The sequence below is a fragment of the Convolutriloba macropyga genome, chromosome 8 (assembly GCF_964194025.1).
Source record: "Convolutriloba macropyga chromosome 8, txConMacr16.3, whole genome shotgun sequence".
Taxonomy (NCBI): domain Eukaryota; kingdom Metazoa; phylum Xenacoelomorpha; order Acoela; family Convolutidae; genus Convolutriloba; species Convolutriloba macropyga.
In genome coordinates, this window is record NC_134475.1 from 62,561,226 (window position 1) to 62,585,360 (window position 24,135).

Below are 24,135 nucleotides of genomic sequence, written 5' to 3' on the forward strand. Positions count from 1 at the left end.
ATATGCGGCCACTAAGGTAATAGTGAACGAACGGAAAAAATCAGGAAAGATTGATAACTTTTTTGTTACCAATGTGAATGAATTGACTGGTTAAAGGTATCGGATATCATTTTGATGAGAAAAAGAATATTTTTTGCTATAGTTATCTACAGAAGCAGTTGACCACTAATGGATACCGAAATGGGGTCTTTCCCATTATTGCCCCTCCAACCCCAATCATGATAATATTGCATAAATATACCATAATGGAGGGCTATAGTGGGAAGGACCCCCAAATGTTCGTGATCTTGAGGCTTGGTATGTTAACAACATGTTTCGTAATATTCTATGATCTATATTGTATAATCAGTTATAATAACATTTTCTCGCAGTTATTCTCGGTAATCACTTTATTGATTTAAACCGTAGGTATTGTTATGTTATAGAGTGCCAAATAAACGTGCACAAACGGTGCACAAAGTACGTTCCCAACCTGTGTGGTCAGGACATCTTCGAGAGGAGAGGCAGAATCAAAATCTCAATCTCCCTCGTCAAGGACGCCCTTCACATAGATGGAACAAAATTCTTCCTATTCAACGGTAACTTCAAGCAACCCACTTTTTATTGTCTAAAACATTTAATCATTGTTGCTATAGCAACCAGACAGCTGTAATCAATGGGTAAAGTCAGTCCTTTAGACGGTCATAATTGGGTAAATATTTGAATTGTTGTCAATTTTTAAAATTGGAAAAGACTTAAATTAACCAAACCTTAGTTTCGTTCAACCGTAGTTAATTTGAGATGTTTGGGTATTTCCCATTATAGACCCCCAACTTACTGGTCAGATGACTTATACACCCCCCCCCCCCCGCACTCATTGTAATTATACCATAATGGGGGGGGCTATAATTTCATGGGGGGGGGGGGTTCTATAATGGGCAAGACCCGGGATGTTCCGAACCTAAACCGTTAAATCATCGATCAGCTAATTATATCAACACCGCTATAGCTCTCTATCCTCTTCCTTCGGTACTTCAATAAATCGTAAACTTTGATCAACTTGCCCTCTCATTGGGTGAGATAAAGCTTTGCGACTCCTCTCATCGTTGTGATTGGTAAAATTAGGATAGTTATTAAATATGGTTGCCTCTCCTCAAATACAGCCCCTGCAAAAGGTTCTCTACAGTCTGATTAAGATTTTTGAACATTTAATTTTGTGAGTGAACCACGAGACCCAGCTTTACCTCAAATTTTGTGGCGTTTTTTCAACCTCTTCACAATAGTTCTCGTGTTACAAAATAATTTTTCTTCAACACGCTATTCTTGTTTAAGTTTGCTTAAAGTGCCATTTTTCAAAACAAAATTTCAACGTTCATCTATTCAATACCGATCAACTATTTTGTATAATGAATTAGGAAAGGTTGATATAATGCCTAACTTGATCGAATCCTCATATAAGGAAGTGAATGATTTTTATCATACATTAAAAAGTACTTTCCTCGTTGATAATTTTGAAAAAGTGCTGTATGTATTTATTGTTTGAGCTGCGGGTAATTTTTTGTGACTTCTACTTACTCCTGGCCTTGCTGCTTTGCCTCAATAAGATGGTCCATGACCGGTTGGCTTCCCTAGTTCAGTCCAGAGTTTCATTCCACCGTCAGTAGAGGCAAGTTCGCTAAAAGGGTAAGTAAGGGATCACTCGTAAGATCTCGCAGGCCTAGTATTTAAGTTGCGATTTTTTAAAAACATTTCAATTTCAAAAATTAAGGTTTAGACTAAATTAATGTATGAAGGACACCATATTTTCTCCTGTTAACATGTAGCAACCCACGATCGACGACAGAAAGCAGAGTTTTTCTAGAGTCTCATTTTATTTTTTGCAATCTTTATGTCTACGTTTGTTACGACTACAATTTAACTTATTGTTTCATCTAATTCAGATGTGTTGTTTTGCTATTCATTAATCCCTGGCAGATCATTGTAGACCATCTGGTCTTGTTATCTGTTTTTTCATGTTATAGTTTCTATAGTGCCAGTCAGTCCTTCTCATTTATCTAATTTTGTGTTAAGTTCTAAAAATTTCTGAGCTAAATTAAATTCAAAATGTTCAATTATGCATGAAGAAATGAATGTTTTAATTGCTTTTTTTTTAAAAAAGAAAACACTTAAAATAATCAAATCTTTGTTTCGTTCAATCGTAGCTAATTTGAGATATTTGGGTCTTTCCCATTAAAACCCCCAGCTTACTGGTCAAATGACTTATACCCCCGCACCCATTGTAATTATACCATAATGGGGGGGCTATAGTTTCATGGGGGTTCTATAATGGGCAAGACCCGAGAATCTCTAAACCTAAGCGGTTTAATCATCGATCAGATACTTATATCAACGGCGCTATAGCTCTCTATCCTCTTTCTTCGGTATTTCAATAAATCGTAAACTTTGATCAACTTGCCCTCTCACTGGGTGAGATAAAGCGTTGCGACTCCTCTCATCGTTGACTCCTCTCGGATGGATAGTAAATATGGTTGCCTCTCATCAAATACAGCCCCTGCAAAAGGTTCTCTACAGTCTGATTAAGATTTTTGGTCATTTAATTTGGTGAGTGAACCACGAGACCCCGCTTTACCTCAAACATTGTGGCGTTTTTTCAACCTTTTTACAATAGTTCTTGTGATCATTTCTAATTTGCAAGGACGATGCACTTTTTCATTTATTTTGAGTGGATTTGCGTCTACATATTTAAGAATTGTTAAAATTTGGTTTGAATTCTATCAACAATTTCAATTCAGATGAGGATTTAAATAGTATGTTTACTTTAAAAAACAATTTTTCTTCAACACGCTCTTTTTGTTTAAGTTTGCTTAAAGTGCCATTTTTCAAAACAAAATTTCAACGTTCATCTATTCAATACCGATCAACTATATTGTATAATGAATTAGGAAAGGTTGATATAATGCCTGACTTGATCGAATGCTCATATAAGGAGGTGAAAGATTTCTATCATGGATTAAAAAGTACTTTCCTCGTTAATAATTTTGAGTAAGTACGGTATCTGTTTAGTGTTTGAGCTGCGGGTAATTTTTTGTGACTTCTACTTACTCCCGACCCTGCTACTTTGCCTCAATCAGATGGTCCATGACCGGTTGCCTTCCCTAGTTCAGTCCAGAGGTTCAATCCACCGTCAGTAGAGGCAAGTTCGCTAAAGGGGTAAGTAAGGGATCAATCGTAAGATCTCGCAGGCCTAGTATTTAAGTTGCGGTTTTTTATAAAATATTTGAAATTCAAAAATTAAGGTTTAGACTAAATTAATGTATGTAGGACACCATATTTTCTCTTGTTAACATGTAGCACCCACGATCGACAACAGAAAGCAGAGTTTTTTTAGAGTCTCATTTTGTTTTTGCAATCTTTATGTCTACGTTTGTTAAGACTACAATTTAACTTCTCGTTTCATCTAATTCAAATGTCTTGTTTTGCTATTCATTAATCCTGGGCAGATCATTGTAGACCATCTGGTCTTGTCATCTGTTTTTTTTATGTTATAGTTTCTATAGTGCCAGTCAGTCCTTCTCATCTATCAAATTTTGTGTTAAGTTCTAAAAATTTCTGAGCTAATTTAAATCTAAATTGTTCAATTATGCATGAAGAAATTAATGTTTTAATTGTTTTTTTAAAATATGGAAAACACTTAAAATAATCAAACCTTTGTTTCGTTCAATCGTAGCTCATTTGAGATATTTGGGTCTTTCCCAATAAAAACCCCCAGCTTTCTGGTCAGATGACTTATACCCCCGCATCCATTGCAATTATACCATAATGGGGGCTATAATTTCATGGGGGGTTCTATAATGGGCAAGACCCGAGATGTTCCAAACCTAAACGGTTTAATCATCGATCAGATACTTACATCAACGGAGCTATAGCTCTCTATCCTCTTCCTTCGGTACTTCAATGAATCTTAAACTTTGATCAACTTGCCATCTCATTGGGTGAGATAAAGCGTTGCAACTCCTCTCATCGTTGTGATTGGTAAAATTAGGATGGATAGTAAATATGGTTGCCTCTCCTCAAATACAGCCCCTGCAAAAGGTTCTCTACAGTCTGATTAAAATTTTTGGTCATTTAATTTGGTGTGTGGACCACGAGACCCAGCTTTACCTCGAATTTTGTGGCGTTTTTCAACCTCTTCACAATAGTTCTCTTGATCATTTCTAATTTGCAAAGACAATGCAATTTTTCATTTATTTTGAGTGGATTTGCGTCTACATATTTATGAATTGTTAAAATTTGGTTTTAAATTTATCAACAATTTCCATTCAGATGAGGATTTAAATAGTATGTTTACTTTACAAAATAATTTTTCTTCAACACTCTATTCTTGTTTAGGTTTGCTTAAAGTGCCATTTTTCAAAACAAAATTTCAACGTTCATCTATTCAATACCGATCAACTATTTTGTATAATGAATTAGAAAACGTTGATATAATGCCTGAATTGATCGAATGTTTATATGAGGAAGTGTATGAATTTTATCATACACTAAAAAGTACTTTCCTCGTTAATAATTTTGAGTAAGTACTGTATGTATTTAGTGTTTGAGCTGCGGGTAATTTTTTTGTGACTTCTACTTACTCCCGACCTTGCTGCTTTGCCTCAATCAGATGGTCTATGACCGGTTGGCTTCCCTAGTTCAGTCCAGAGGTTCATTCCACCGTCAGTAGAGGCAAGTTCGCTAAAAGGGTAAGTAAGGGTTCACTCGTAAGATCTCGCAGGCCTAGTATTTAAGTTGCGATTTTTTAAAAACATTTCAAATTCAAAAGTTAAGGTTTAGACTAAATTAATGTATGTAGGACACCATATTTTCTCCTGTTAACATGTAGCAACCCATGATCGACGACAGGAAGCAGAGTTTTTCTAGAGTCTCATTTTATTTTTGCAATCTTTATGTTTACGTTTGTTACGACTAAAATTTAACTTTTCGTTTCGTCTAATTCAAATGTGTTGTTTTGCTAATCATTAATCCCGGGCAGATCATTGTAGACCATCTGGTCTTGTTATCTGTTTTTGTCATGTTATAGTTTCTATAGTGCCAGTCAGTCCTTCTCATCTATCTAATTTTGTGTTAAATTCTAAAAATTTCTGAGCTAATTTAAATTTGAAAAGTTCAATTATGCATGAAGAAATTAATGTTTTAATTGTTTTTTTTTAAATATGGAAAACACTTAAAATAGTCAAACCTTTGTTTCGTTCAATCGTAGCTAATTTGAGATATTTGGGTCTTTCCCATTAAAACCCCCCAGCTTACTGGTCGGATGACTTATACCCCCGCATCCATTGTAATTATAACATAATGGGGGGCTAAAATTTCATGGGGGGTTCTATAATGGGCAAGATCCGAGATGTTCCAAACCTAAACGGTTTAATCATCGATCAGATACTTACATCAACGGCGCTATAGCTTTCTATCCTCTTTCTTCTGTACTTCAATAAATCTTTAACTTTGATCAACTTGCCATATCATTGGGTGAGATAAAGCGTTGCGACTCCTCTCATCGTTGTGATTGGTAAAATTAGGATGGATAGTAATTATGGTTTCCTCTCCTCAAATAGAGCCCCTGCCAAAGGTTCTCTACAGTCTGATTAAAATTTTTGGTCATTTAATTTGATGAGTGAACCACGAGACCCAGCTTTACCTCAAATTTTGTGGCGTTTTTTCAACCTCTTCACAATAGTTCTCTTGATCATTTCTAATTTGCAAAATCAATGCACTTTTTCATTTATTTTGAGTGGATTAGCGTCTACATATTTATGAATTGTTAAAATTTGGTTTAAAATCTGTCAACAATTTCCATTCAGATGAGGATATAAATAGTATGTTTACTTTACAAAATAATTTTTCTTCAACACGCTATTCTTGTTTAAGTTTGCTTAAAGTGCCGTTTTTCAAAACCAAATTTCAACGTTCATCTATTCAATACCGATCAACTATTTTGTATAATGAATTAGAAAAGGTTGATATAATGCCTGACTTGATCGAATGCTTATATAAGGAAGTGTATGAATTTTATCATACACTAAAAAGTACTTTCCTCGTTAATAATTTTAAGTAAGTACTGTATGTATTTAGTGTTTGAGCTGCGGGTAATTTTTTTGTGACTTCTACTTACTCCCGACCTTGCTGCTTTGCCTCAATCAGATGGTCCATGACCGGTTGCCTTCCCTAGTTCAGTCCAGAGGTTCAATCCATCGTCAGTAGAGGCAAGTTCGCTAAAGGGGTAAGTAAGTGTTAAATCGTAAGATCTCTCAGGCCTAGTATTTAAGTTCCGTTTTTTAAAAAATATTTCAAATTCAAAAATTAAGGTTTAGACTAAATTAATGTATGTAGGACACCAGAGTTTCTCATGTTAGCATGTAGCAACCCATGATCGACGACAGGAAGCAGAGTTTTTCTACAGTCTCATTTTATTTTTGCAATCTTTATGTTTACGTTTGTTACGACTAAAATTTAACTTTCCACTTCGTCTAATTCAAATGTGTTGTTTTGCTATTTATTAATCCCGGGCAGATCATTGTAGACCATCTGGTCTTGTTATCTGTTTTTGTCATGTTATAGTTTCTATAGTGCCAGTCAGTCCTTCTCATCTATCTAATTTTGTGTTAAATTCTAAAAATTTCTGAGCTAATTTAAATTTGAAAAGTTCAATTATGCATGAAGAAATTAATGTTTTAATTGTTTTTTTTAAAATATGGAAAACACTTAAAATAACCAAACCTTTGTTTCGTTCAATCGTAGCTAATTTGAAATATTTGGTTCTTTCGCATTAAAACCCCCCGATTACTGCTCAGATGACTTATACCCCCCGCCCTTATGGTAATTATACCATAAGGGGGGGTTTAATTTCATGGGGGCCTATATTGGGCGAGACCCGAGATGTTCCAAACCTAAACGGTTTAATCATCGATCGGATACTTATATCAACAGCGCTATAGCTCTCTACCTTCTTCCTTCGGTACTTCAATAAATCGTAAACTTTGATCAACTTGCCCTCTCATTGGGTGAGATAAAGCTTTGCGATTCCTCTCATCGTTGTGATTGGTAAAATTAGGATAGTTATTAAATATGGTTGCCTCTCCTCAAATACAGCCCCTGCAAAAGGTTCTCTACAGTCTGATTAAGATTTTTGAACATTTAATTTTGTGAGTGGACCACGGGACCCAGCTTTACCTCAAATTTTGTTGCGTTTTTTCAACCTTTTCAGAATAGTTCTCGTGATCATTTCTAATTGGCAAAGACAATGAACTTTTTCAATTATTTTGAGTGGATTTGCGTCTACATGTTTATGAATTGTCAAAATTTGGTTTAAATTCTATCAACAATTTCCATTCAGATGAGGATTTAAATAGTATGTTTACTTTACAAAATAATTTTTCTTCAACACGCTCTTCTTGTTTAAGTTTGCTTAAAGTGCCATCTTTCAAAACAAAATTTCAACGTTCATCTATTCAATACCCATCAACTATTTTGTATAATGAATTAGGAGAGGTTGATATAATGCCTGACTTGATCTAATGCTCATATAAGGAGGTGAAAGATTTCTATCATGGATTAAAAAGTACTTTCCTCGTTAATAATTTTGAGTGAGTACGGTATCTGTTTAGTGTTCGAGCTGCGGGTAATTTTTTTGTGACTTCTACTTACTCCCGACCTTGCTGCTTTGCCTCAATCAGATGGTCCATGACCGGTTGCCTTCCCTAGTTCAGTCCAGAGGTTCAATCCACCGTCAGTAGAGGCAAGTTCGCTAAAGGGGTAAGTAAGGGATCAATCGTAAGATCTCTCAGGCCTAGTATTTAAGTTCCGATTTTTAAAAAATATTTCAAATTCAGAAATTAAGGTTTAGGCTAAAATAATGTTTGTAGGACACCAGATTTCCTCATGTTAGCATGTAGCAACCCATGATCGACGACAGGAAGCAGAGTTTTTCTAGAGTCTCATTTTATTTTTGCAATCTTTATGTTTACGTTTGTTACGACTAAAATTTAACTTTTCGTTTCATCTAATTCAAATGTGTTGTTTTGCTATTCATTAATCCCTGGCAGATCATTGTAGACCATCTGGTCTTGTTATCTGTTTGTGTCATGTTATAGTTTCTATAGTGCCAGTAAGTCCTTCTCATCTATCTAATTTTGTGTTGAATTCTAAAAATTTCTGAGCTAATTTAAATTTAAAATGTTCAATTATGCATGAAGAAATTAATGTTTTAATTGTTATTTTTTTAACTATGGAAAACACTTAAAATAATCAAACCTTTGTTTCGTTCAATCGTAGCTAATTTGAGATATTTGGGTCTTTCCCATTAAAACCCCCCGCTTACTGGTCAGATGAATTATACCCCCCGCACTTATGTTAACTATACCATAAGGGGGGTTATAATTTCATGGGGCCTATACTGGGCGAGACCCGAGATGTTCCGAACCTAAACGGTTTAATCATCGATCGTTTACTTATATCAACAGCGCTATAGCTCTCTATCCTCTTCCTTCGGTACTTCAATAAATCGTAAACTTTGATCAACTTTCCCTCTCATTGGGTGAGATAAAGCTTTGCGACTCCTGTCATAGTTGTGATTGGTAAAAATAGGATGGATATTAAAAATGGTTGCCTCTCCTCAAATACAGCCCCTGCAAAATGTTCTCTACAGTCTGATTAAGATTTTTGAACATTTAATTTTGTGAGTGAACCACGAGACCCAGCTTTACCTCAATTTTTGTGGCGTTTTTTCAACCTTTTCAGAATAGTTCTCGTGATCATTTCTAATTGGCAAAGACAATGAACTTTTTCATTTATTTTGAGTGGATTTGCGTCTACATATTTATGAATTGTCAAAATTTGGTTTAAATTCTATCAACAATTTCCATTCAGATGAGGATTTAAATAGTATGTTTACTTTACAAAACAATTTTTCTTCAACACGCTCTTCTTGTTTAAGTTTGCTTAAAGTGCCGTTTTTCAAAACAAAATTTCAAGGTTCATCTATTCAATACCCATCAACTATTTTGTATAATGAATTAGGAGAGGTTGATATAATGCCTGACTTGATCGAATGCTCATATAAGGAGGTGAATGATTTCTATCATGGATTAAAAAGTACTTTCCTCGTTAATAATTTTGCGTAAGTACGGTATCTGTTTAGTGTTTGAGTTGCGGGTAATTTTTTTGTGACTTCTACTTAATCCCGACCTTGCTGCTTTGCCTCAATCAGATGGTCCATGACCGGTTGCATTCCCTAGTTCAGTCCAGAGGTTCAATCCACCGTCAGTAGAGGCAATTTCGCTAAAGGGGTAAGTAAGGGATCAATCGTAAGATCTCTCAGGCCTAGTATTTAAGTTCCGATTTTTAAAAAATATTTCAAATTCAAAAATTAAGATTTAGGCTAAATTAATGTATGTAGGACACCAGATTTCCTCATGTTAGCATGTAGCAACCCATGATCGACGACAGGAAGCAGAGTTTTTCTAGAGTCTCATTTTATTTTTGCAATCTTTATGTTTACGTTTGTTACTACTACAATTTAACCTTTCGTTTCATCTAATTCAAATGTGTTTTTTGCTATTCATTAATCCTGGGCAGATCATTGTAGACCATCTGGTCTTGTCATCTGTTTTTTTCATCTTATAGTTTCTATAGTGCCAGTCAGTCCTTCTCATCTATCTAATTTTGTGTTAAGTTCTAAAAAATTCTGAGCTAATTTAAATCTAAAATGTTCAATCATTCATGAAAAAATTAATGTTTTTTAAAATTTTTTTAAAATATGGAAAATACTTAAAATAATCAAACTTTGTTTCGTTCAATCGTAGCTAATTTGAGATATTTGGGTCTTTCCCATTAAAACCCCCAGCTTACTGGTCAGATGACTTATACCCCCCGCACTCAAGGTAACGATACCATAAGGGGGGCTATAATTTCATGGGGGCCTATAGTGGGCGAGACCCGAGATGTTCCGAGCCTAAATCGTTAAATCATCGACCAGATACTTATATCAACAGAGCTATAGCTCTCTCCTCTTCTTTCGGTACTTCAATAAATTGTAAAGTTTGATCAACTTGCCCTCTCATTGGGTGAGATAAAGCGTTATGACCCCTTTCATCGTTGTTATTGGTAAAATTGGGATGGATAGTAAATATTGTTGCCTCTCCTCAAATACAGAACCTGCAAAAGGTTCTCTACAGTCTGATTAAGATTTTTGATATTTTTTTGGTGCGTGAACCACGAGGCCCAGCTTTACGTCACATTTTGTGGCATTTTGTCAACCTTTTCACAATGGTTATCGTGATCATTTGTAATTTGCAGAGCCAATACACTTTTTTCTTTAATTTGGAAAGGATTTGCGTTAGATTTAATAAATTGAGCGCTCGTTTTCTTCCCTCTCTCCTTCAGATTCTCTTTAATGATAGCGGGTCACTTTTTTCCAATTCATGCCAAAAATTCAATTGTCAAGCGTTGTTTTTTCATCTAATTTTATCCAACTAGTTGGCTCCTAAAACATCAAGAAATTAAGGTTTTAATTTTTCTTCGAAACCCCTGATATTTAATTAGAAATCGAATAGAAAACAAGCTTGTTTCGAATCTTAAAGAAAATTTTTTTGTCTGCTTTTTATTTTCAAATTTCACCTTTGTTTGGAGGTGGGGAGTTGCGTTTCATCTCAAGTATAAAGATTGTTTTCGATTTTGTTGAAACCTGTGCTGTGATGTTCACTGACTTTAAATTGGGGAGTGAAATATCAGAAAGAATCTCGATTTGACAAAAGGATTTTTTGTAGACATCAAGAGAAATTTTTGAGATGTTTTGAGGAAATCGAGCGGGAACCGGTTAACATTTTCGGAAGTGGTACTTTAAAAATACATTTGTCATTAAAATTACGTGTACCTTCAGTAATCGTCTTTGCGAGAAAATACATAGAAAATTTTACTTTCTTCAAACTTTCGAGCCTCTCTATTCAGTTTAGAACCAAATGACGTTTTTCTATTAATATTGACCAAAAATTAGAATTAGAACTAGAAATTCAGATTGAAGCAGCGAGTACGTTGCTTTACAGGCACCTTTTATAGTTTTTTCCGGAGTTAATTTTGGCACCTGGGGTGGGTTTGAGGGGAAGTTAAAATGAGATTGTCAAGTAGAATTTTGAAGGGTTTTTTTGCATATTTTCTACAAAAGTAAGTGGAAATTTTGGCCCAATGTCTGCAACAGTTCTGCTAATCAAACTTTTGTCTAACATCCTAGCCCCTTTTCAAATCAGCGGTTGTTCATTCCTTATTGCAACTTCTCGACGGAATATTTTAATCTTATTGGTTTGATCTCTTACTCATTGGCGTGAAAATTGGTAACACATGAGTTTAGCTCTTTCAGTCTTTCTGCAAAAGGACTTTAGCATACTTTAATGGGGGGGGGGGGGGTGAAGGGGGGGTGAAAGTCAAATGTGGACCTCTCTCTCTCTCTAATAAAGGTTAGAGGTTTTCAAATTCATGAGTCTAATTGAGTCCTAAAAGACATCACTACAATTAGAAATAATTCGGTGAAAGACGTCACTACAGTTAGAAAAGTCAGTTTTTTCTTCAATGCCCTATTTTCTAGTTTCTTGCTAGTTCTCATTCTCTTCATTGGTATTTGGGATTACACATTTACGAAGCTATCGCAGTTATTTTCTGACAATCTGCCAGCTATGTCAGTTTTTTTTCAGACCTATCGTTCTTAGAACTTAATTATTTGTTCGGTCCAAGTTACTAAAAGTGATTGGTTCTCAATTTTGTTAAGTTTTTGATATTCTAACAGTTTAGCATTATCACTGACGTCATTTTTTGAACTGTTTAGTGACGTTTACTGATAAAAATTGACGTAAATTTCTGATATCGGCACATTTTCACTGTTTGTGTCATTTTTAGAGCTTAGATTACTAAACAGTGTTTCTAAACTTGGCTCTGTTTATTTATTATTAAAATAGTGCTTTGAGCTTCGTTTCCTGAATACAGAGTGCAAATTTGCTTTGAAGTGAGGAAAGACGGGTAAATTAGCACAATTATTTTGCATCTAAATAAGATTTAGCGTCAATTAGGCCCCATCTAGTGAGGAAATAACACGGGGAATAAATGCTCCAGCTTCCTGCTTGGTTTTTCACTTCTCTATGTAGGCTGCTCTTCTTCATGGGTTTACAGGCTGTTAAATGTCATCACTAATTGAAAATAAAGAAAAGAAGAGTTTCTATCCGACATATTAGCCACTTATTTTGTCCGTTAATTCTGATCAAATTGTTCACATCTAACCTAAACTAATATTAAGAGTGAACTAATTCATTGCTTGATGAAAAATCAATTGATGAAAATTTTATTTTTGTGTTCCGAAGGATATTCTGGTATCTATAAAGATCCGTTGAGGGGTACCCTCGCATTTTGACATGCAAGATAATAAGAATTGTGCTTAACAGCTTTTTATAGACACATTATGACGAATTAGCCCTGTGTTATTCGATAGGAAAATAAGATTTGAGAATGCATGTGCTGCGACCGTAGACTTTTACTGTGCTAAAAATAGAGTTCATGTCTTGGTATTAAAATTATAGTCAGATTTTTTAGGACTAATTTTGAATAGTCGGTCATGATCGCTCGAAAATTGCAATTAGATAGAAATCAGCACACAAAAAAACTACTCGCTCAAAACAAGAAAACAAAGCAGAGACTGAACATGAGTTAGAATGTCTTATGAAGATAAAAAAGAAACGCAATGTGGACTGCTTGACTTCGTTACTAGAGGTCTTTAATAAGAATCGGTGCCCAAGTTTCGGTGCTCAAGTTTCGGTGCCCAACAAATGGATGGTTAACCCTCAAAACGGGTGCCCTCGCATGAACTTTCCGTACGCTTTTCTACATTGTCTTCTCGTCTCTTCCATTTTTATTCATGAAGATTTCAATTTTTATGATAAGTTTACTATGAACAGGTTGTTTTTAAAAAGTAAGCGACTTCGAAAGGCACCATTTGGACTTCAAATGCCAATCAAAATATAGATTTCAAATTTTAATTGTTTAATTGCTCGCAACTGGAGTCAAAACAAGTATTTTAGCCCATCTTTTAATGATGGTTTATTGCAATTTTTTAATGCAACGTTTCGTCTGACGCATTGACGTTTCGGGTGACGTTTAGCACTCTTTATGACTTGATTTTTGCTTGACCTAAATAGCACCCGTTCTGAATTTAAGCTCCTAACTCAATTCGTGGCAGGTTTCTACCAAAAATCGATTCAAAAACTGACCAGCATTGATTGCATTTTTAATTTAGATCTAAGTAGTGGTATAAAATTAGCTATGATGCTATAATATGAGGCCCCCTTAGTAACGTTATACCCCCGCCCGGACTATATTAGGGCACAATTGATCTCACGTCAGGCGTTTGAGAGCAATTTGACCGACCGTAGTTGGTAAGGGTTTTATTTTTTTAGTTAGTTTCTTTGAATCTGTTATTCGATCAAGCAAATTGCGATAAACCAAATTTTTTAAAATTGAAAAGTCAATTTATTCTAAACTATTGGTATTTTTTTATTATGTATACATTTCTGGCTTGCTGAATGAATCATTCTTAAAATTGAATGGTTAACACATTGAATACCTGTCGTCTTTTTTCAAGTCAGCGTCATTGCAGGAAAGTCTGGCTCAATTTTTATTGCAGCTGTTCAATTTTAGTTCTGCCAGGATGTTTTATTGTTTTTGAGGACATCGTTTTATTGTTCCGATCCCTCTTGGGGGGAGGAACTATATACTCAAATGGGTTTTTTGTTCAGAATTTTTGCCGATCGATATATTTATCGTAAAGAGTTGAGACTAGTATCAAAAGAAAGCTCGTCCAGCGTAGAATATGGAATTAAAATATTTTTATTAAACTTGCCGGATGTACACCCGAAAGAACACTAATATAATCTTTTTAGACTCTAAAGAGGACTCTTAATACTTCAACGTCAGTTGAGAGTACTCGTTGATTATCAAAAACGCAGAATTTGTTTTTCAGTTTTTAACTAACAAATTATCCATATCTATAACATTCGAAAAAAAGTGTTTCTAAAGGAACATATCAAATCAAAGCTCAGGAGTGATAGGTCCAATTGACTTCCTAAGCATCTCCAATCTAATGCATTTAGTTAAATTTTGAAAGCTTTTTGATCGTTTTGACTTTTAAATATAATCGATTTTTATATAAATTATGGCTTAATGAACTTTTCCTCTTTTTTTTTTCTTAATTTGGCCAACTTGTAGCTTAGTTTCAGCAAAGAAAAAATGCTTCTTCGTTCTACTCCACTGATTTAAAATTTAATCTCTATTGCGTTTTAGGCCCTAAGTTATTGTTTTCTGGCTTTGATACTACTAGATTTCAAATTTTTTTATTTTACATATTTGTCTGTTTGTCACGTTTTATAGTTTCGTCACGTTATCACATTATAGAGAGTTCTCAAATTTCTCATATCACATTATTGGCGTTAAAAAAAGGCACGATTGAAAATATTGAAATGCTGAAAGATACAGAATGTCAATTTAACGGCTTCGACACTTCTTTCTTCAAAAGTTTAATTGAATTTTTTAACTTTGTCGTTAACTGTCGTTTTTACTTTGTCGTTTAAGTCGTATGAAATTTTCTGTATAATGACAGGTTTTATTTGTTTTTCATGAAAAAAAATGAGCCAACATTTTGATATTTGTAGACAGCTGTTGGATTTCATGACTTTGAAAACAATTTTTTTTCCAAACTAAAAAAAACTTTTTAACTTTGCACTTTTGTTCTTTTTATTGTCTTTTTGTTACCTAGTCTTGTTAATAACAGGTCAAATATGACGTTATTGGTGTCAGAGGAAAGTGTCAAAAGAGATTGGTGTTACAAAACCTAATATTTTTAAAGAGTTCGTTATGACCTTATTGGCTTCGATACCGCTTTTTCACAAAGAAAAGTAAAAATTAATTTTTGTCATTTTTGACGTTCTTTTTGTAGACCCAAGACTTTTTCTGTATAATTGAAAGTCTCAAGAGCTTCCTCTGGACGAATTAATGAGCCTATTTAGTTAGTTCTTTTTGTAATTAATGGCTTTCATGACTTTGGAATTAATTTTGTTTAAAAAAAATCAACTTTATTACTTAGTTTTGCCCTTTTTTTGTCTACATGTTACGTAGTCTCATTAATGAATAGCCACATACTAAATTATCGTTGTTTGCAGAAGGCGCAATCGAACATAATTTGAGGGCCAAATTATGGCTTTACGGCTTCGACAGCGTCTTCTGGCAGCGTTTAATTGGATTTTTGTTTGTTGTCTTTTAGTTGTTCTTTTTAGCGGCATAACAATTAAATACGGACAGGTCTTAAGGCCCGTCATTAGAAGCATTGGTAGTCGTAAACATTTGGGATATTTCGCTTTATTTCTATTGGTTTTCATTACTTTGAAGGTAATTGTTCTTAAAAAAATGTGCTCATTTTTTAACTTTACTGTTTTTATTCTTTTTGTCTAGTGGTTGCCAAAACTGTTTATGGACTGTTCCCATAATTTTTCTGGTAATTTATAAGTAATTTTGTCTAGCATTTGTTTTATCTGACAGTATGTTGATATTGTTATTAAGTTTTGTGTTTTTAAACGGACATAAAGTTTTTGATTTAATTAATGTTTGTCGCGCATTAATCGCGCATTACTGAGCCTCCTTGTTGTTTTTTTAAATCGTTTTTGAGAGTCCAGAATCCGATCAATTATTCAGAGTCCTAGAAACCAAAACTGTTTTGTTTTCTGCTTTGGCCTATCGTCATCAGTATTGTTGTCCAGTATTTATTCAAATAGTTGGTTGTGTTTACAGTTTATAAGGTTTTTGGTTAGCTAGATTAGATCTTGTTTAGCGGAAGTTTTGTTTAGTTTTGACATGCGATGAAGGGTGCTAATACATTGAGCCTATTTAATCTTGCCTTAAATACGATATTTGAAACAGTACTGAGGCTGTGACATAAGTTGAAACCCAAAAGTTTACCCCCTAACCCTAGTGTTTTTGTTACAGATGAGGAACACTAAAAATAAGTCATTAATGGTACACAAAAAAAGTTTTCTGTAGTTAATTAAAATGAAAAAAAAATTAAGGAACCAGGTTTAGATTCAATATTGCTTGATGAATTGTTAATTAATTGAGATTATCTTGCGAAAGTTTAAGTTTCTGTTTCGTTGCTGTGAATGCAGAAAAAAGGTGGTACCATTACCATTATTTTTTTTATAATAGCTTAATACTTAACCCCAAGTTTTTTAAACTGTTCTTGACAACATACACTTCAGCTGTTTTTTTCACCATTGAAAAAATTGTCCCGTTGTACTAATCGTACTAATCAGTCTTTGGGCAATTGTCCACACAATTCAAAAATTCAACTGATAACTGACGGTAATTTGAAAGTTTTCTGAACCCAAATTTCTTGTTTAATCATAAAAGTTTAAGCAACTCGTGTTTCATTTTCGTGATTAAAAAAACACGAAATTCCTCGCATGAGCAATGAACAAATGTGATTAAATAACCTGGCATTGTAATTTTTTACATATCGATGTATATTTGATTTCAAAAATATTGCATAACTTTTGAGAATGTATCTTCAAATTCTGGGTTTCAAAAGAACGATTTTTGCATATCTGATTTTAGTGAGTCAGGCCCGCAACCTGATCCCGATGGATGTGAACGGACTAGCAGACCCTTACTTCAAAATCCGCCTGTTCCCAGAAGACCCAAATCACCATCATGGTGGAGGACATGGGGGATCCTTCAAGTTCAAGGGCAAAATCATCAAAGCAAATCTCAACCCCGAATGGGATGAACACATACAAGTGTAAGAATATCGCACAAACAAAATAAATTGATGAGAAATCAAAAAGCACAAGGACAAAATTGGCAACCAGTGACTCTTTAAAGAACGTGTAAATTGATCAAAATTGTGTATTATGCAGTTTTTCGGAGGAAAAAGGGACAAATGATAAAAGACCCTGTTACAGACGCAGATAGAAATTGCAAGTAAAATTGGTCGTTTTTCTCGTACGTTTAATCACACGAAAAAATCAGGTGATAAATTTTAGCACGATCAAAGTTTAGCGTGCACTTCTTGCATCATAATCTCACACTAGAGATCTCATCCCCTGTCGCAATTTTTTGTCTTTCTTTAATTTAGTGCCTGTTTTGCAAAAAATAATATTTTTAATAGCTGCCCTCATCTGAGCCGGCTATTGCAGCGGCCCTATTTTTTACAATTCAAGGAATTTGAATTGTATTGGGGAGCTGTCTTTTTTATGACTTGAATAAGAGCTACGGTGATCTATTTTTTTTTAAATCGGCGACTCTCTTTTCTTAGAATCAAAGTCAAATGCCGCACTTAAAGACAAGAGTATAGGTCAATCTGCTAACAAAATTCAAAAGCAGAGAAAAAGAGCGTCATTTTTGTTCCTGCAAGGGTCTAAGAGAGTGAAAAAACTGAGTGCGAAAAACCTTTAGGCAATTGGTATTTTCTGTTCACGTGCGGCTTTTTCAAAGCGGTGGTGTTCATAGTTTCAACTCTGACTTTGTCAACCAAAGGTGTTTGTCTTAATTTTTTTGGCGGCCAGTTATTTGTTTTGAAGCATATTTGACCATCTCATCAAATGTTCGACTTTTAGATGATATTTTTAGCTGATTATGTTATTTTGAACGCTTTTATAGAACTTTGCAATCTTTGTTTCTATAGTAATGCGGGCTTTTCTTTGGTTGAGGTTAGTTGGTTTAGTGCATGTGCTGATCTATTGATTTGATTGATATTGATTTCTAATTGTTTTTGTGAAAATAGAAATGGATTGTTTTCATCGCATTATTTGATTTTGTGTTTTAAGCTTTTTTCCTTATTTTTAGTGTTTAATTGGCATTGTTTCTTGGTGGTGATACTTCAAGTCCATTCAGTGCTGTTTTTATATTAAGATAAATGGTATTAGGATTTCTTTGACAGGCATTGGGTTAATGTAAAGGAGTGTCTCAGAATAAATGTTGGGAGGCAGCATTCAACATTTAGTAGGTAATTTTGTAAACAATTTTTTGTTCAGTGCTCTCAATTTCCCCACGTGTACCGTTTTGTAGTTTTTTTTCTTTTTAACTGGTAGTCGTTTATCGAACAAGATCTTTTTCATTGAATTTTTTTCTCCAACAATTGTTTTGAGGTCTCTACTAGTGTCTCTACTACTTAATCAGATTTTTTAACATTTTTTAAATCAGTTTTAGTTTTTCTCATTTTTACTGTTAGTCTCCAAAGTGATAAGCATAAATGAGTAGAGGTACTTTTTTCTTACTGAATGGTTTGCTGGATGCTAAGTGAATAACCACTTTGAACCGGTGTTGTAGTCTTCCTAATATTTGCTAAGTTCTTTTAACACGCTTTCATGAATTTTGAACTCAAATTGAAGTAAAAGTCTTGGTCACGTCAAAACAAGAAGTGGAATGAAAAAATAGAGTTTTTTGCGGCCGTTAGATGCGTTTAATTGCACAGAAAAACAGCAGGCCGTATATAAAAATTGTCTTCTTATTTTTTATTTATTTGGCGTATTCAAGGAGACAAATCAGCAGTTTATTTGAAAAGGCGAAAGCTGAAGAGTACTCTTGAATTTTTTGTATGGTCTTGGGGCGTATTTTACTGCATTAAAAGTTTTTTTATATGTCGCAAACCTTTGTTTTTAAATTGGTTTTTTTAATCAAAAAGTTGTTTTGATAGAGAGGTCATTTTTCGCAAATATCTTGCACATTTTCGGTGATCCAGTACCGTATGAACTATTCTTGTGACCAATTGGATTTGGTTTTAGCAGTTTATCAGCTTCTTGAATTATTTTCAGGTTTTTGTCATTTTTTTAACATGTTTTTGTCTTCCGCCTGCTAAATAAGTGAGCAAATTGTTACAAACATTTATACAAGCAAAACTGTCACTATCCTACGCAAAAATAAAGTTACTTCTAAATGATCCTATTTCTTAGTTAACTTGAATTCATTTCTTTTAATATTTGTATGTTCATAAAAAGTGCCATTAGGCCAAAATATAGAAAATTTATAATCAGAGTTTATAAGATGTTGAAGACACGATATTGGCAAGTTATGGCGACTTTTGAAATTCCATGTCGAATTGTAAAGTGGCGACTTTCAAAACTCCAAGTTACTTGGTTTAGTTTAGACTTATAAAAAATTTATTTTAATATTGTATCAACTAAACTGATATTAACTCCTTATAAGGTTAACGCCAAATTTTTACATCGGGAAAAATGCCCTTGGTTGACAGACGAAATTAAAAATGCTAAATAGTTTCAATTATCAAATGCGTATACTAGTTGTCTTAACTGAACTTTTTAAATCGTATCACAGATTTTCCATATTTTACGCCAACTTGAATTGAATTATAAGGTGTATACTGTTTCCAATATAGTTAAAATTCTTTTCCGGCACGTTTTTTTTCTTGCTCAATTATTGTTTATTTTTCGGTTGTCCCTAAAAGTTTTTCTGTATTCAAAACGTAATAACGAAACTGATGACGACTTCGTTCCGACTGATAAGATTTCTCTACTGAAACAGCCTCCGCCATTTTTACGGGAAACTGTGAGATTTATTTATAAAAATTGTTGGAAAATATTGGTGAGAATGGGTGATTTCCTGCTATATCTTGTTTTTGGGTGCTATTGATTTTGTAATTCTTCATATATCTTGCCATATCATTGTTAATCTTTCTTGGAAATCTTGCCAAAATCTTGTTTCTTGACACCCATGCAAAGAACTTTCAAGTTTGTACATAATCTTGATATTATTTTGCCATGTAACATGGCAAGATCTTGGCTAGATTTACCATGTTTTAGTATGTTTTTTATAAAGATGTATCAAGTTTCGGTTCACTTGGGATATTCTCTTGGTCCTGTTTTTCGTTCTAAAAAGTGTTACCTGATCATAAAAAAAATTGTCTGTCATCAGATTTATTTGAGATGATAGCAGTAGATTTCAGATATATTTCTTCTTGCCCAGATTAAAAATTTGGTTTTTGAAAACTACAAAGACGGGGCAGCCATTTCAATAAATCGTTTCATACACCGGGAAGGGGGTTTGAGGGAGGTAGTTGGTTTTTTGATACTGAAAAATGACTGCTTAAGAGTTTTGACAATTTGACAGTATTCATATTCAATTTGACCGAGTCACCATTGCTTCTTAGTGCCTAGTTGGACTAGACTCTTTGTTTCTACTTTTCCATTTTTCAATAAATGGGAAAAGGTTCCTGTCATTCCCCCAACTTTTCTGAAAATCTATTGTTTTCTGAGGAATTTGGTTCGTCCATTTAAAGGCTGTTCCCTGCCTGACAGTAGGAAGAGAAAAAGCAACAAGAATAGTGTTTGCTTCAATAGATAGTGGGTAAAAAAGGCTGAGCGAAGGGATAATGAGAGAATTATTTGTCCGTGTTTAATCTTAATATCGCCTTTACTGTTCTAATGTCTTGTGACGCTCTGATTAATTCCGGTCACTGAATTAATCTTTCCTGTTTTAGTCACGTTAGCCATTTTTGACTGAAAGCGTGAACTATAATTAACGATCCCGTGCTCATGGTTATCCAACTAAAAATATTGAAGTTATGCTATCTCGCGATTTCAATTTGTACCATTTATGAATGGGCGTGGGTTGTAGAAGTTGGTCAAAATGATAAAAATTGCTTTAAATGCTTTTTATATTGAATAGATATTGAAAGAGAGAAAATGAATGTGTCGATTTGAATTGGCTTTAACTCCAGAAGATTTTGAAGCTAAAATAATAAGAAAGGAACAAAAATTTTAAGTTTTTAGCGAGCAGGGATTGAATAGATTTCCTCGGACTATAGTGGACCTGTTTTTTTAAGAAGAATTGGAAAACTCAAAATTTCGAAGATCAGATCGCAAAACTATTAACTAAAATGTGTTTCAATTTTTTTTCAGTTTAGAAACGTACACTCACAATCTAAAATAGTTTTTTGGGAAACATTTAAGAATGGCGAAACAATCACGCTTGAACCGACAGTATTTTGACCACTTCACTTATCTATAAATGAACGACAAAATAGGAATACATTTTTTTCATCAAATTACCTGCTCATAACAGCATTATATATCCGAATTTTGAATTTCTTTACTCAGAACTAATTTACCAGTATTTTGCATAACCCAAGTAGAAAACTAAATTCGTTTTAAAATACGTTTTTCATAAAAGTGTTTTTAAATCTGAAATTTGTTGATTGCCTAGAACAATTCCTTTTTGCATACAAAGAACTTTTCTGTTTAAAAATTGTGCAAAAGATACTTCGTGAATCTGTTCGAAATAAAAAAATTTAATGCAACATGCTGGGAATGCTCATGGTGTTAACCTTAAGTTCCATTGGCTACTATCACTATTATTTTTAAAAAATAAGATTCAACGAAAATGATTTGATTTCAACGAAAATGATTTGCTTTCGTGTCATGATTTGCTGTCTGAATAATGCATTTTCATCTGCATATTAGTATAATGCACTACCATTTCCACTGGTGGTTGATATCTGTTGGCGTAAAATACAAGAGATTTTAAATATAATTTGTTTAAATAGACGTGAATATTGATTTTTGTGAATATCCACGGCCAAGAAGGTCTTTATGAAGGTGTTGATTAAAGAATATTAAGTTTTCACAAGAAGTGTTCATGCACAAAAACAGTTTTTTTTCAAAAGACACTGAGATTATTTATTCGAGAATTAGCTTTGTTTTAGACTATTGCGTTTGCAGCCTTACAAATTTTTTGTCAGAATCATTGTTTGATTTGATTTTCTTGACAATCTCATCAAATGCTCAGAAATGCTGGAAACCTTGCATGTTCAATTTTCAAAATTTGCATCTATTTATATAGCCAGAAGTTTCCCTAGACTTCGGAACTTTAAACGCGGGATTTGCAAATGCTCAAGTTCCGAAGTCTAGGACAACTTCTGGCTATATAAATAGGCCCGCATTTTGAAAACCGAACACGCAAGTTTTCCAGCATTCTGAGCATTTGATGAGATTGTCAAGGAAATTAAACCAAACAATGGTTCTGACAAAAAATTTGCAAGGCTGCAAACGCAATAGTCTAAAACAAAGCTAATTCTCGATTAAATTTTCTGTGTCTTTTGAAAAAGAACTCTTCTTGTGCATAAACACTTCTTGTGAAAACTTAGTATTTTTTAATCAACACCTTCATAAAGACTTTCTTGGCCGTGGATATTCAAAAAAATCAAAAAATGTTTAAACAAAACTGCATTGAGCTGGCAAAAATTAGAGACGTCTATTTAAACAAATTATATTTAAAATCTCTTGTATTTCACGCCAACAGATATCAACCACCAGCTATACGTGCAGAGATCACCTGCAGATATCCTTTGACCTTTTGGCTACGTGGTTCTCAAAAGTGCCCAGGCACAAATTTCCCTTGATTTCAAGTAGAGTCACTAACACGCCAAACATACCATAATTTTTTAATGCCGAAATTGTTCTTGACCGTTTGTTCTGAATTATTCTTTCAGTCGCATGACCGATTTAAGCTTTAGAACGACGTTTTCATTCTTTATTTCTTTATTTTTCGGTAATTGAAAATTACTCTCTCCTTAAAACTTTTAGCAGTTGAAACCAGTTCCCAGCAAGTTAGTACTATAAGTTTAATGGGAAGTACGAAACAATTTTTTAATTACATGGGAAGTTTAATGGGAAGTACGAAATTTTTTTAATTATATTAAGGCAGAAATTTTTTACAGAGAGAATTTAGGGGAAAATTTCTTTCTTGACTATTTCAAGTAGTAGTTAATTTTGTGGGTCAAGATTAGTGGCTCCCTCGGCTTTTCAAAGATTTTCAAAATTTTACATAGATTCTTTATAGCCATCAAAGTGCAAGTGCAGCATCGCTCTACTGTTGTTGTCAGTGCTGTTGTGTTTGTTATTTTTGATAGCGCCCTCATCTTCTCAGAGAAGAGTTTGAGTTGTATTGTTGTGCTGTCTTTTTAAAGATTTCACACTTCTATAGAACTCTTGCTCTCATTGAGAAGTCAAATGGGGTGGTGATTTTATTTGATTTCAAGTAGAGTCACTAAGATGCATAAGATACCCTGATTTTTTTATGCCGAAATTGTTTTTGACCGATTGTTCGGAATTATTCTTTCAGTCCCATGATCGATATAAGCTTTAGAGCGACGTTTTCACTCTTTATTTCCTTATTTTTCGGTGATTGAAATTACTCTCTCCTTCGAAGTTTATAGCAGCTGAAATCAGGTCCCGGTATGATAGTACTATAAGTCTAATGAGAACGTCGAAACAACTGGCCTAATTTTTAATGTTACCTGTGGCATATTATAAGGTCTAGCTTTTTATTGGACAATCTACCTCAGTTTTGGCTACTTTTCTTCATTCTGCTCGAATAGTCATTCAATCGCTTATTAATTTATTAATTATATTACGGCAGGAATTTTTTACAGAGCGAGTTTAGGGGAATACTTCTTTCTTGACTATTTCAAGTAGTAGTGAAGTTTTGTGGGTCAAGATTAGTGGCTCCCCCGGCTTTTCAAAGATTTTCGAAATTTTACATTGCTTCTTTATAGCTATCAAAGTGCAAGTGCAGCGTGGCTCTACTTTTGTTGTAAGGGCTGTTGTATTTGTTATTTTTGATAGCCGCCCTCATCTTCTCAGGGACGAGTTTGAGTTGTATTGGTGCACTGTCTTTTTCTTAAGATTGTTCAAACTTCTATAGACTTTTTCCTGTCATTGAGAAGTCAAATAGGGTAGTGATTTTAATAAGGTTGGAGAAAAAAGCAAGCACTTTTTATTTCGAATTTTGTCAAACTGCTTTGCAAAATGTAGTAAAAGAAGGTGTTGTAACAGATTTTTGTTAATTGAGAGTAATTTTTTCTCACGTACCTGAATTTAATTTCTGTTTTTGCTGGTTTTCTCTTCATCATCTGTACGAATTCTTTTAAAACGCGATTTGTGTCACAATAATGCCTACCTGCAATTGTTTGACCTCTCAAAAGCAACTACGCTAGAAGCTATTTGTCTTCATGAATTAAGTGAATTTTTTGGATGCTTTGTTTATGCAGTATTTTTTGTTGTGTTG

The 24,135-nt window shown here is 33.9% G+C and overlaps 1 protein-coding gene across 5 annotated transcripts in view; it reads left to right on the forward strand.

Moving 5' to 3' along the window:
• LOC142344914 (protein kinase C-like) overlaps window positions 1-24,135 on the forward strand; it is a 165,849-nt gene that overhangs the window by 98,106 nt on the left and 43,608 nt on the right. For all 5 annotated transcript variants that reach the window (XM_075396973.1, XM_075396974.1, XM_075396977.1 and 2 more), the window contains 2 exons: window positions 426-578; window positions 16,669-16,852. In XM_075396973.1, the coding sequence (XP_075253088.1) occupies window positions 426-578; window positions 16,669-16,852 (337 nt within the window). The remainder of the gene's footprint in view (window positions 1-425; window positions 579-16,668; window positions 16,853-24,135) is intronic.